This window comes from Falco naumanni, chromosome 4 (assembly GCF_017639655.2).
Source record: "Falco naumanni isolate bFalNau1 chromosome 4, bFalNau1.pat, whole genome shotgun sequence".
In the NCBI taxonomy this organism is placed as follows: Eukaryota; Metazoa; Chordata; class Aves; order Falconiformes; family Falconidae; genus Falco; species Falco naumanni.
The window spans coordinates 112,313,878-112,327,525 of record NC_054057.1 but is presented as its reverse complement, the minus strand read 5'-3'; the positions used below and the strand labels follow the sequence as shown (position 1 = coordinate 112,327,525).

Here is a 13,648-nt window from a genome sequence, read left to right as displayed (position 1 = left end):
ACTTCTCCCTCTCTTTCACACACCCCCACCCACCCACAGTTTCTCCTAGAGAAAAGCAAACTCATCTTTAGTAATCTGGTCTCCTCCAAATTACCAGTATTAGTTTAATTACTACCTATTTCCAACATGGGAAGGGGTTTCGCTTTCATAAAAAAGAACATATGATTGTTGTTCAAATACAAGTTCACTGAGGAATATTTCACTCCACGGGAATGTCTCTCCTTGTTTTAGTAATTTACCTTTCTCCACAGACAATCCTCTTGTTATATTCTGACAATTGTTCTCTTTGCTTCCAAAGTGTCTGTGTAGCACCTTGTACTTTCTGATCCTTCACTATGCAATTCTCAGGAATGACAAAGTGACAATGTCTGGTTTTCAGTCAGTTATGAGTTTCTATCCAATTCCTTCCACCCACCCTACTTCTTAACACTCCCTGAACAATGTGCAGTGGAAAAAGCTGAAACATAGCAAACAGTACTTCTAGGGGGTCAAGCATGCAAGGAATTTTATGTCCTAGATTACCTAGTCTCCATCCTTCCCCTCAGATAGCAAGCCCAAACTCATTTTTTACTATCACACCGTTAAATTCATTCAAAGTATCAATCTCACACTGCAGGGCTACACCTACTTTTACTTTCTTGGCTACTTCAGTGTTAGAGTATCTACTTCTTCATAGCCATTAATAAGGTCACAGAGCTAAAAACGTAGAAGCCTGGGAATGCACAGAAGTTACTATATGTAGCAAGCAACAAATCTTACCATAGGCTTCTGTGCAGATGTAGATATATGCAGATTTAACACAGGAAACAGCACACAGCATACAGTATGTCACAGAGGCAAAACATGGAGTGAAGAAATAAAAAAGCAGTTATTCTCTTAGTCTATGTAAGTAGATTTAGCTTGTCTAACTGACTGCTTACCTGTGATGAATGAAAAAGCATCCATGACACAGAAAAATATAAATGTTCAAGTAACTGGGCCTCTGTTGGATTGGCATGTTCAGTTGGGACTCTTCTGACCAATACTCTAGTTTTGCCTATGAAGTGTTTCTGTTTTAATGTGACTGTGTGTACAGTCTAACTCCAGAGTCACTGTCCTCTCTAAGGTATGTGCAAGTCATCATTTTGCAGTTGATATGTTCCTTAATGCTAGGGATAAATGTGTTTTAACATGACTATTATATTCTCTATGCTATAGGGCTCAGAAATGGTGCAATTTCTGAATTTGCTTCCTTCCACTCACTGATCTCACACTCACTCACAAGAATAAGCCAAATCCTTTAATTGCATGACAAAAAATAGTAAAAGGAATTTCAAAATTTGGCAGGTAAATGAACCTCCCTCTAGGGACTAGAATTTTTCCCTGTATTTCCTCAAGCTTCCGACTGACGTTTCTCATCACAGCTGAGGCAGCTTTTATTTTCTTGGATCCCAACTACTCTGGGAATTTTGGAAAGACATATTAGGTGAGAGAAAGCCAACCTTTGCTTTCTGTCACAGAACAGCCAGAATATGCTTTTATCTCTGCTGCAGCTGTTTTTTTCCATAATATTAAGTCTAGCCTGAAAGCTCCAATTACTTTTCCCTTTCCAAGAATTTCCTTTGTTTGCACTGACAGCAAGTAAAACTAGATTCTGAAACAGCAGAATAGGCTGAAGCAGTCACAGTTATTTGTCTGCTATCTTAAAAATGTGGTTAGAAGTACAGGTACTGGGCATTTATTTATTTATTTTTAATACCTGTTTTGGAGTATGTCTGTTCAAGAGATGTATCTGTTATGTAAAGAGGTCTTTGATGGAAACCACTCTTTACTAAGCCTCCCTGGCTGCAGCTAAGTTCAAAGATTCCTATTAAGGTGTGTAATAAACGTGTATATTATTATCAATTGAGCTATTCACCTGAAAATACTTGTTTCCAGCTATTATCTCATAAACCATTTCATCTTGAGCAAGATTTTGAAAGAAACCATATCTTCAAATATTACAGGAACAGCTCCTGAAAAGCAAAGGGTCCCTGATGACGTAAATCATTATGGGCAGCTTGTAGTGACAAAGCACTACTATGGTCTGATGGTTCTCAAATACATGTGCCGATATGGATTAAGGTTTGTGGGTTTTTTCCTCAGCAAGTAAGCATCTGCACGAAAACAAACCTAAATCAAACCAACAGCAATGAAAATACAATGGAATTGCTGTTGCAGGCATATAAGGGGAGAGTCCTAAAACAAAAGCAGAAACTGGGATCACAAATGACCACATAGAAAGCTGAGGAAAAACATTCTCCATCGTGGATAAACCACATGTTAGAATAGTGATTGTCTTTTGAGTCTTTATTGCTTATCTCCAAAGCTTTCATTTCACATCACCTAAAATTTTCTAAACCAATGCAAAAAGACAAATTACACACCTACCATCACCATTTCGATAGCCCAGAAGCACTGCAGGATAATTAACAGTTCTTCAGTTCTGGCAAAAGAAGTAGAACACACTTTATAGGACAGGGACAGCTAGGTGAAGCAATCTGCTGCTGAAGCCATAAATCTCTCTGAACATGACAACAACTGAGAATGCTATTTGAGCCTCGCAGATGCAACATCATACACATGTACCACAGAGAGACAAACAGCCCTCAAAGAAATAATATGGAAAGAAAAACTAAAATAAAGAGGTAAAAATGCACAGACTGAAAATCCATTAACCCACTCAGAAGATCACACCATTCAGACTTAAGTTTCAGTTTGGAGTCTACTCTGTGGTTAGCTAGTTCCCTTGGCTTCAGCTTTTCTGATCACTTAATATTTCTGAAGTCTCTTTTCTAGCCTGTAGCAACTGTCATGTGCCACTTCCAGGCCAGATCAGTACGTCCGCTTTCCTTTGCGCCATTTCCTCTGAAATTCCTGGTCTGCCTTAATACATAAGGCAGTAATTACCGAGTGAAACGGGGATACTAATAAACCAAGAAAGGGAAATAAATAAGAATTAAGCAAGCTAACAACCAAAAGATGGTCCAGCATCTGTACCAGTAGCTCAGAAACCCATCTTATTTTTTTTAAGTCTAACTCTGAAGGAGTATCAAAAAAGTGGCTAATAAAGGAGGAAGAGCAGGAGAACCTTGCTGCAGGACTGAAGAATAGGGAACTGCTTATTTCCCCATAGACTGATCACAGTTTTGCAAATACTTGTGAGTGAAACTGCCAGTCACAGATGGACCCATTTAGATACTCATCCAGCAGTGAAATCATCCACAAAACTCATGAAAATTCAAGGCAGAAAGACAGTATTTTTAGAGTAAAACATCCAACAACAACAACTAAGGCTCACAAACTCTTGCTAAGAGTGTTACATCTTCACTTTCCCTCAGTTATCACCGTAACTGGAGCAGACCACTGAATATCAATATCCATTTAGCACTTTTTCTGTTTAACAAGGCTTGACAATTCTGGATTACTGGCCAGAACTAGGAAAAGGCAGCTTTCCAGAGATCTCATTCGAAAGGCTACTGTAACAGTCAAGGAAGAGCCCAGCTGCAGTGGTGCTATTCTCAAATATATATATATTCTCAAAACCATAAACATTTACTGCAGCAATACCATGTACTAATAAGCTAGCTAAGTCAGCCTGATCATTTAATTTGAGGGTAATTTATGTAACAGATCAGTTGATTTTACAAGGTTTGGTTTGAGAAAGTGGGAGTAATATAGTTGTTTTGTTTCTACACTTAAATAAGAGAAGGAACTGAAAGGTATCTGTAGGCCAAATACCCCTGTTTGGTTCATTTTACAGACTCTCAGTCTTTTGCTTTTTAAATATCTCTCACAGAGTTATCAGTTGACATTTGTCAAAACTGCCATCATGGAACGTCAAAATTTAAAAGTAAAACGTGTCAGGCAGATATTTTTCTCCACAGTTCTTAACTTGTCTCAAGCACATTTTTAAAATTTTAAAATTTCATTCTGCATCACATGACTTTCAAGCAAGGCTTGCCCACCAAAAGTGCTCCTGTTTGAGTACTTACTACTTTCTGTATAGGTAAAAAACTGTACTCGTTGACCCATGTAGATCACATACAAAACTAGATAGATACATAAAGTCAAGGTGCAAGGACAGAGAGGGCAAGCAGATGAATATCTGCTCTAAAAATCCGGACCAAAGAGATACCAGGTTAATGTTGATTCACATGGATTTACCCCCACACCACTGTAATGAAAAAGATCAAACAGCATCTTCTTTTAGCCAGAACGTGTTTTAGAATATCTGTGAGAAGTCCCAACAAGTTTAAAAGTTTATTTTCAATTTTTCAAAGCCCAAATCACAGAAACTAACTAGGCAAGCAGTGAATACCTACATATGTGCGAGCATATGCATACACAGAAAACTCCTCTGTTCATTAGGAAACAAATTACTCTTGATGGCCTTAACAGACAAGCGTGCCAGAGAGATTCAGTCTTTATTCTGGAAAACCTCCACTCATTCTAGCTCAATGCTGGATGTCTCTGGAGACAAAAGCTGTATTTTGTAAGCCTAAGACTAGAACAACCTGGAGGAACAGCAGTGAATAGCTAGGGGTCAGAGCGCGAGTGGTTTAGTTTGTTTTGCTAAATATATATAGATTGAACTGAATTTGGGTTTATAAGTGTTGTTTATAGTAAAACCAAATCTCTCTTACTAAAGAAACTTGATTGTAACCACTCCTAAAAATTACTGTCTAGGAATATCTATACACCCCAGAAGTGATGACCATAAAAAGCAGTAATTACACAGTATCAACTAGTCAGTCTTAGCCTGCAAATTGATCCCGGAGCAGCTTTGTTTGAATACTCCACAAGCTTTACAGAAAACTTTTTAGCATACTTAAAATCTACCTGGGGCCACCTCCACTTGTAAGACAGGAAGCGTCCCCAGTCATGTTTGATGGATGATAGATACCTTATCTCTGCTTGGTACCTAGTGTTACAGCCTGGAACCAACAGCATCCAGGCTGCATCTTCTTGTACAAATACACATCTCCACTTAAGTCAACACTTACCAGCGAGATTGCAAAACAGTGTCTTGATAGCTGCTAGTTAATCATTGTACAAAGCAAAATCAATTTCTGCTACAAACTATGTTTTGAGATTTGATAAAGAAGAAATGGATAAGCTTACTCAATGCGAACAAAAACAGCGGAAGCAAAGAAAACCAGAAACTACTACCTGAGCCACTGGGAAAGTAGAAACACTTTGAAAGGAACAGTAATTCCCCCTACTTTATTGCTTCTAAGGAATTCTACTCTTCACCCGTCCTAACAGCTCCTAAACTGAATCCATCCGATCTAGGGGCAGAAACAGTGACCTGCACTTTCATAAGAATGCCAAAACTTCAGCTGCAACCTGGTAGCACATTGAGAGGACAGGACAGCAAAGCACATACACAAAACAGAACTACTGCTTTATGTTCAGAATTACAGTGAAATTGTAATAGCAACTATCTGCAAAGAATATTATTCTTTCCTGGGATCTGCTATTCAGTCTTCTGAACTAGAAACTAAAAGTTCTAACCTAGCAACAGGAAGATTCAGAGACAAAGGGTATCAGAAACCCAGCTTTCCACACAATCTGGGAAAAAAACCCACCAATATATTACCTTCTGGCATTCTTTGGAAAAAGGTGAAGTCAGCTTTTCTCACAGGAGATATAAATATGTGATTTACTACAACGCAGACACCAAAGAGCAGAGAATAATGCATTTAAAATCTTTAGAGAATTGAAGTATAAGATCTTTGCCTGTTAAAAACAAACAAAAACAACAACAAAAAAAACCCCACCACCACCTGACACCCAAAAAGCTACAAATTTGTCTTTAATTCTCACTGTACTGTACTAAGTATCCTGCACTACTGTGTATTCTACCAACTGCACTGAGGGACACTTATTGCAGTTAACTCTTTTGTCAAGTTGCCAGAGATCAAATGGCTGATCTGAGAAGGAAAACCAACACATCCCAATGCAGACTTACAGCTTTCTTTAAAATTCTTAAAACATTTTGCTGTGTAGAAGTCCTGTGCAGTTTCACTGCATTAGTCAGAAGTTGTGCCACATTCAGAAATTGGTGACAAGTTATGCCCACATATGAGACTTGGAATTGAAAAAAGGAAAACCTCAAACTCTACTGTCTTTACTGGATGTAGAGATATTTTTAAAAACCCAAGCAGAACAAAAAGAAAAGTTTCTGATCAAGATTGAAACGCTTAGGAAAATAAATAAACAATCTATAAATTATCATGTTGGTTTACAGTGCACAAAGTGACTGCTCACACAAGTTCCACACAGATAGTCTTAGTTTACATTGGCAGTAAAGTGATCTACTTCACGTTAGGTGAGACCAAATGAGGCATTTGTACTTTATGGGTAATAAATGAACACCTGTAGCCTCTCACATGTAGATGGCTAACAGCTGCTGTTGAATAACCAAGTTAATGCTATACTTCTCACCTGATCTTCTTCTTCATCTTCTTCATCTTCTGCCAAACGCTGCCTGCCCACTTCATACAGTCTGCAAACTGTATCCATATTCATGGCATCCATGCTCCCCTGATTCTGAAGAGGAGATGCCAACACAGCAGTTAGCCCCAGGAAATAAGCTCAACATTTGTATTCAACGCTATATCTGATCTCAATCACAAAACATTACCAAAATCCTTCCCTCCTATCTACTAGCAGCAGTACAACTAGCACTAAAAAAAAAAAGTCTTTTTTGTTTCAAGGACCAGCCCAGGAGTGGTGCAAATATCTATTTTTTGCTTCTGTCATCCACAAGTTACACTCTTACTAGTAGACTTCACACCACCTTTACTGGATCCTTAACATGCTTGGGGTTAGTTCTCACTAACCGCACACCACTTCCTTTCAAATTTGCCCTCCTATCATATTATTGAACCATATGCCTTGAGACAGTGCTAAAAGCCATCATATAGCAAGAGTTCCAGAAGACAGCAGTCTGACACCCCAGAAACCACTGCTGCCACATGCCCTGAAGTAACGTTTCCAGTGACTTCTGTAAAAGAAACTTTTCATATCTTGGCCTCACAACCTTGACAACTCCAACTTCAGCAGTTAAACATGAAGCTTGCCCTACTACAAACTCTTGACTTGCTTTTTGCAGTCTGTAAAGATCAGTGATTCACAGATATTTTGGTCGATAGGATTTTAAATTAGTCACTACATGCACATAGTCAGGAGGTTCAAGAAATTGGGTACTGACAATGTATTATTGGGCAAAGAAACAGACCCATTAGTTTAAGTTTACTTCTGCCCTAACAAACCAGAAGTTTCACTCAGTAATTTTTGCTTCAAATCCTTAGCTTCTGGGATTTTGCTAGGAAGAGAAGTGCAAAAGGAACAACAAGAGTGATTCACAGAAAAGCTCCATGGGAAGCCCCAGGAAGACTGCATTTCCCAGTTATTTGATACAATGCACAAATTTTAATAGGAAATTATTGCTACAAATAGGAAAAAAATTCATTTCTCTTTATGCTTACGAGAAGAAAACCTCTGCACATTTTAAAAGGGGCAGCGTCTGAAGAAGAGACACAAACGTGTTTGGAAATTTAAGGAATCAGAGGCAGAAAAACAAGACTGCTGTGGGTGCACAACAGAAAACTAACAGCATCTCTGCATCAAAACATCACCACTGCTTAGGACACGAATTGTGTCCTGTTCTACTGCCGACTCCCTCTGGTACCGTGGCTGAGTCCTTACAGCACACCTGTATGGACATAGGAACTCTAGAATCATCACTTCTGAAGGTTTTAAAAAAACAAACCAAAACAACAACAAAAAAACAACCAAGAAGCACTGCACTCAAACCACTGCTACAGAGACCAGAGTTCATTCTTAGCTCCTTTACCTCAATGACAGCCAAATAGCAGTCCTTGCTGTCTGTGCACAAGTCAAAGATATTCCGCTTTACATCTATGGTGGCTGGAAAACATCACAACACAAACTCAGTGGTTAATTGCATATTATTTATTGCTTGCTGACAGAAAAGATCTAACAATGTATGTCTAAAAGCAGGTAAAAAAATGTTGGGACAAGAATCAACAGCTGAAATAAAAGTGAAATCACCATTTATAACTAACTCAATCTGTAATGAAGAACAGAATGTTGGAGACTGTCATAAAAAATAGCCAGGTAAGATCTTAACCTGCTCTGCACAGTGTCTCCTCTCTTGATAATATGTTTATTTGCTTCTTTAAGCACAGTAAACAACAGATAATCTTCCAGGATAAGTGGCAACCAAGGGACTGAGTTGTGAGCCACATCTCCTTTCAATAGCAAAAGCCACATTTGTTAAAGTCCACAGCAGCAACTAGCTTGGCTCCAGGAGCTTTACAAGCTGGAGGCCAAATTGACAGCATTCTGAACTACCAGCATGGGGAAATGCTGTTGGGAAAAGGAAAACAAAATTTAAAAAAATAAAATAAAAAAAAAAAAGGCCTTCCTGAAATGAGACCAATGACATCCTAGCCAAATGACCTACTATCTCAGATTATGCCCTACTTGGAAAGATGAAATGAAAATGAAGCCAGAACTGCTGGACAGTAGCAAGTAAAGCAATCACCCACTGAACAGGATATGATCCTTGAACCTATGTCAGTGTTAAGCCCAAGTCTTGTGCTTCAATCAGAACAGGTCATAGCACAATTTGTTTTGTAAACTTTCAATAAACCTTCAAACTTCCAGACCAAGCTGTTTGCTCCTCTCTTACCTATAGGTTTATAATCAGTTGCATTAAACGTCCTGAAAGAAGAGCCAAACGGACTTCTCATTCTCTCCTCCAGAAGGTCATCTTCATCATCTGCCTGCAACATAGCTGATACATGGGAAAATTATTCCACAAATCCACCTTCCATTCACCGCTATCATTAAACCAACTTAAGAACAAATCAGACTCTGACATGAATTTTCTTTTTATTTAATAGCTCAGCAAGACCCACTTCATATCTACTTTCTCAGAGCTGCCTTTATTAATACTGCAGATCATTGCAACTTATTACAAACAAAAACATTTTCTCAAGCATCATCAGATCTGCCGTTATACGTATTTTCTTTTTCAATAGGTTGATTTTTAATCTCACAAATGAGTTGCCATCTTAGTGATGTTAGAGAACACTTTGCCAGCAACACACGTAGCGTAAACATCCTGAAAAAATTCCAGTTCACACATGCCAGCAAAGCCTGGCATTAGACAAGACCCTCTGAAGCTTCAAATTTCACTGAATAAGCATCTACTTATCTCAAACCAGAGGCGACTAAGGAGAGTAATACAAAACCGAGAAGTCCTACCTCCATACATAACCGTGCCAGTATAGTTGAACACCACACGACACTGATCCAGTGCAGGTACTGTGTGTAACAAATGGAAAGTTCGGAGGTCCCACTGGAAACATACAGGCTAAGGAGCAACAAACAATTTAAAGTTTCTACTTACTTTTCAACACAGTGGTAAACTGATTAATTCCATTGGAGAAACCTCACTGCCACCCTCTTGCAAATACAACAGAACCAGAGTCTGATTCAAGCACCACAATCCCTTCCACATGTCCAAAACAAAAAAGCTCTTACTCAAAATGTCATTCCCCGTCACGAGAAGTTACTGCAGCAGCTTCAAGGTTGATCTTGGTAAGAGATGGAAAGAGAACAGAGGTACCACAGAACATATTCCAAAAGAACCTCTCTCTTGCTTTCTCTCCTAAGTTATTATAAATGTTAAGTATTTCCTCTAGGCCCCATCAGACACAGAGTCTAGACTTAAATTAGCTAGCTGTTTGACAGTCCTTACTTACTTGAGTCACAGACGAAAACTGTTGCTACTATACATACCCCGTAACACAGCAGACTTACTAATACAACTTCTGCAAACAGCTACTTGTTTATCAATACAAATTCTTTAGGCCCCAGCACATCCATTACCACAGTGGCCAAAGGATACAATTTCTGTGTTGACTATGACCTCTAGCCCATTGGGATGGAAAACACCACTGATGGTCATGTTGAATTTGTCAAACTTGTGGATGGCTTGTGCCGATCTGACATCCCAGAGGACACCATCATTTAGGACAAGGTCATCAGTAGGGTTAAAGGTGGCACAGTTCTTCTTGTAGTTGTTGGCAAGATCTGGGTTAAACAGAGTCAATAGCTTGTTGCCAGTCTGAATATCATAGATCTTTTAGATTAAAAAGAAAAAGAAAGATTAGTCACAATTTGTAATATACCTGTGCCTAAGATCACCCTATGTTCCCCCTTCTAGATTGTTTCTAGAATCACCCCGTTTCCCACTTTGCTTTTCCATTTCAACTGAGAGCGTTCCAAAGATAACCCTTCCTACCAGTCCTTTTTCACAGCTGGCACCAAGCCTCACCACATTTTGGCCAGTACTTTGCAATTCACTGACACATTTGAATACAAACAGGATTAGTTCCAAAGAAACTAACCCCATTATGGAAAGTGGGCTGCAAAGCTGTAGTCATGAGGTACCACTTAGCCAGAAACTGTTTCAGAAATGGAACTGCTTTCAGGAGCAGATGGTATTTACAAACATAAAAACTCCAAGCACACAGTGAGGAAAAAAAGCCAGGAACTACAGAAAAGGAGTTAAAATACCTGGCATTTATGTGGAAAGGCAACTTTCTGAGCTTTGCCCCAAACAACTCTCGGAAGATAAAAACATAAGAAGGGCTGTACTAGCACAAAAGGTTTATTACAGTCTTCTCTGATAAACTTGATCTGTAACATCCCTAAGAACCTAGCTCTCATTCAAACTTAAAAGAGGAAAAAATTCTCTAGAATTGGAAAACAGATCTGTTTACCAGATAAACACAATACGCAAACTGATCTGACTTCCAGATAAATCCAAGTTAAAAACTTGGCAGGAATGGATAGCTTGCTTAAACAAATCAGAGCAGTAAGTAAATTCATAAATAATTTGAGTAAGTTATGCTTCATGACAATTTTTCATGCAAATAACTCTTTCAAAAGAGGCAATGCCTATAATGAATACAAATTAGCACTGAGAAGAAGCAGAAGCACTCTGAAGCCTGCGTCTGTCAAATTTGCAGGCATTCATACAAAACACTACAACACCATTCTCTGAAACTACATTGGTAAAATTAAATTACCCAAACACAAGCTGCAAATTGGGGAGGCAGGGAGAAGGACACTTAAGGAGGACATTTTTTGAAGGCCGTTTCCCACAGCTGTTGACTGAGCTACTGTTTACAGTGGAACTTTTTTAATTATTATTATTACTATTACTGAAAAAATAAGGCAAAGGAGGGAATTTCAGATGAAAAAACAGAAACAGAAGAACCCCTGAACAATCTCTCTCACATGAACAAAACAAAGCAGATTCTACAACTGCCCAGAATAGAACCACAGAGGCAACACACTGCACACTGCTTGTGCTACAGGCAGTTTGGAATGGTCCAGTTTATACCCTTAGACACAGGGAGAAGTTTATTTGGCACTTTCAAAGCTTTCCTTTAAAGCCTCTTAGCTCATCAGTTACACAGAGCACCATAGCACCCAGATATGTTAATAAATGTCCTGTCAAGAATTACATTCTTGTCACAGCTTCAGAACCATGACCTTTACTGGTACTTACATGGGCAATGTCTCCTTTTGTGCCAATGACCCTATCCTGAGAGTGCTTGCTGAACTCCACATAGTGGTCATCAGGGAAGGAATGCCTGTAGACAGAGTCAGTAAAGAAGTCAAGGAACTGCAGACTCAAACTGCCTGTGTGAACCAAACACTACTATCCCAACACCTTCTGCAGAGGTTTCAACAGCGCGTGAAACTAAAAATGTAGAAAAAAATTTCCTTCACCATTGACCATGGCATATTACAATGCTGAAATCACCAAATGGGCTGGAAGGGACCTTAAAGATCACTTAGTTCCAGGCCCCCTGCCATGGGCAGGAACCCCTCCCCCCAGCCCCGGTGGCTCCCAGCCCCATCCAGCCTGGCCCTGAGCCCTGCCAGGGTCGGGGCACCCACAGCTGCTCTGGGCAATGTGTTCCAGCGCCTCCCACCCCCACAATAGTGAGGGTGCAAATACCACACCGGCATTTGCAGGAAAACATCTCTTACAGACACAGCCTTTACAGCAGATCAATGAAAAAACCACAGGCAGCAAATGCAAAGACTTGTCATCAACAGGGTCTGTCACAAACCTAACTGCACTAATAGGAGTGAGCGATGAATGGCATCATGAACGTTCAAACACACGTGCAGGCCTAAGGCACGTTCAACTTTTTATCTGAAGGATGCCCTCTAGCTGACTTAAAACAGGCCATACCAAAACTGCTGCTTACAACTAAGGCAGAAAACAGTCAAACCTTTTAAAAATGAAGAGCCTTCCACACATTTTTTAGGGGAAGGAACAAGTGTAAATACTGAAATCAATTTTCAACAGCTTTATACAGGTTCGAAAAACAGCTTATACCCAGGTCTGAAAATTTCACCATGCATATCACCACACTACTAAGAATCTGTAACTGGCTACAGAAAGATTGCAAAGATACTTTACAAACACGAGAATAAAAATGCAAACATATTTCTTTGCCTTCAGGACAACGGTGATTTTACTGATCTATCTTGCACTAAATAGGACTTTAGGTAGTTAGAATTTAGCACAGGTACCTGTACCCAATAAAATAGGGAAGATACTAAACATAAGAAAAGGGAGAACATTTCTTTTTTTCACAAGAGACATTGTGAGAGCTGTGCTGTATTATGGTTTGTTCTTAGGGTTTCTGCCTATATTGAATGGTTTTTCTAACTGCAGCATACCCCACAGCTGGATCAGAGTATACCTACTTCATATCAAAGACAGACTTCATCCCCCACAATGCAGAGAGAGGTTGGCTCCACGTAGCAGATGTCAGCAATAAAGATCCATCCTATATTTCCAGATGAAAGTGGAGGGGGAAGAAGGGAAAAGGGAAAAGAATACCAGAGAAAACAGAGGTTATCATCTTATCCATACACTTTTAACTTACACTTATAAGATGAATTTAGGGGCTATAGCAGATTTTGTGCTTACTAAACTACTCCCGTGGGGATAAAGTCTAGGCATCTAATGCTATAACATAAAGAGCCCTTGGAAGACAAAGAATAATGTTACAGATATCAATGGAAATGATCTATGACATTAATAGCAGATAAAATCAGGATAACCCATGCCTAAAATGTGATGCCCTGTGAGTGCAGGTCATTCTGCTTATAAATCAGTTACCTTTTCTTTCTTCGGAGAATCATCCCCCTAAAGATTTCTTTCTCTAGCAAAGGGAGGTTGTAGAAAGTCTGATATTTTATATCACATTTATCTTAAATAAAGTCAGTTTAAGCATTTTTCCACTTCTAGATATATATATTCATTACTTATGAAGGCACACAGCCACTGTGTATATTCTCTATTATCCTGGGAAGAAAATAAAAATTGTAGAACTCGCAGAGAGAGTGTATGTAACTATTACAAGTACTTTAATGACAGGCATTGCAGGCCAGCCAGTAGGTGCATTTTAGATGTACATACCCAGACAGGCCCAAAACATACCAGGGCTTAGGCTGTGAAACTTCCAGAACTCAGAACAGGTTTTTGATTACTTAC

General features: G+C 39.2%; 1 protein-coding gene and 1 long non-coding RNA gene across 10 annotated transcripts in view; one reads left to right on the top strand and one right to left on the bottom strand.

Annotated features, from left to right (window-relative positions):
* DCAF1 (DDB1 and CUL4 associated factor 1) overlaps window positions 1-13,648 on the bottom strand; it is a 53,747-nt gene that overhangs the window by 11,168 nt on the left and 28,931 nt on the right. For 3 of the 9 annotated variants that reach the window (XR_005827378.1, XM_040590289.1, XM_040590288.1), the window contains exons 16-22: window positions 12,856-12,938; window positions 11,639-11,723; window positions 9,968-10,201; window positions 9,322-9,415; window positions 8,744-8,848; window positions 7,883-7,956; window positions 6,469-6,573 (exon numbers count right to left, since the gene is read on the bottom strand). Coding sequence is in view for 5 of the 9 variants with exons in the window: in XM_040590289.1 (XP_040446223.1) it covers window positions 6,469-6,573; window positions 7,883-7,956; window positions 8,744-8,848; window positions 9,322-9,415; window positions 9,968-10,201; window positions 11,639-11,723; window positions 12,856-12,938 (780 nt within the window). In the remaining 4 variants the exon portion in view is untranslated. Of the gene's footprint in view, window positions 1-1,202; window positions 2,465-5,620; window positions 5,687-6,468; window positions 6,574-7,882; window positions 7,957-8,743; window positions 8,849-9,321; window positions 9,416-9,967; window positions 10,202-11,638; window positions 11,724-12,855; window positions 12,939-13,648 lie in introns of those variants that run through there. The other 6 variants (XR_005827380.1, XR_005827379.1, XM_040590291.1 and 3 more) reach the window with 6 other exon arrangements.
* Window positions 1,131-13,561, top strand: LOC121086475. Its single transcript, XR_005827382.1, has 4 exons — window positions 1,131-1,209; window positions 3,334-3,336; window positions 4,232-4,238; window positions 13,550-13,561. It is a non-coding gene; the product is annotated as an uncharacterized LOC121086475 (long non-coding RNA).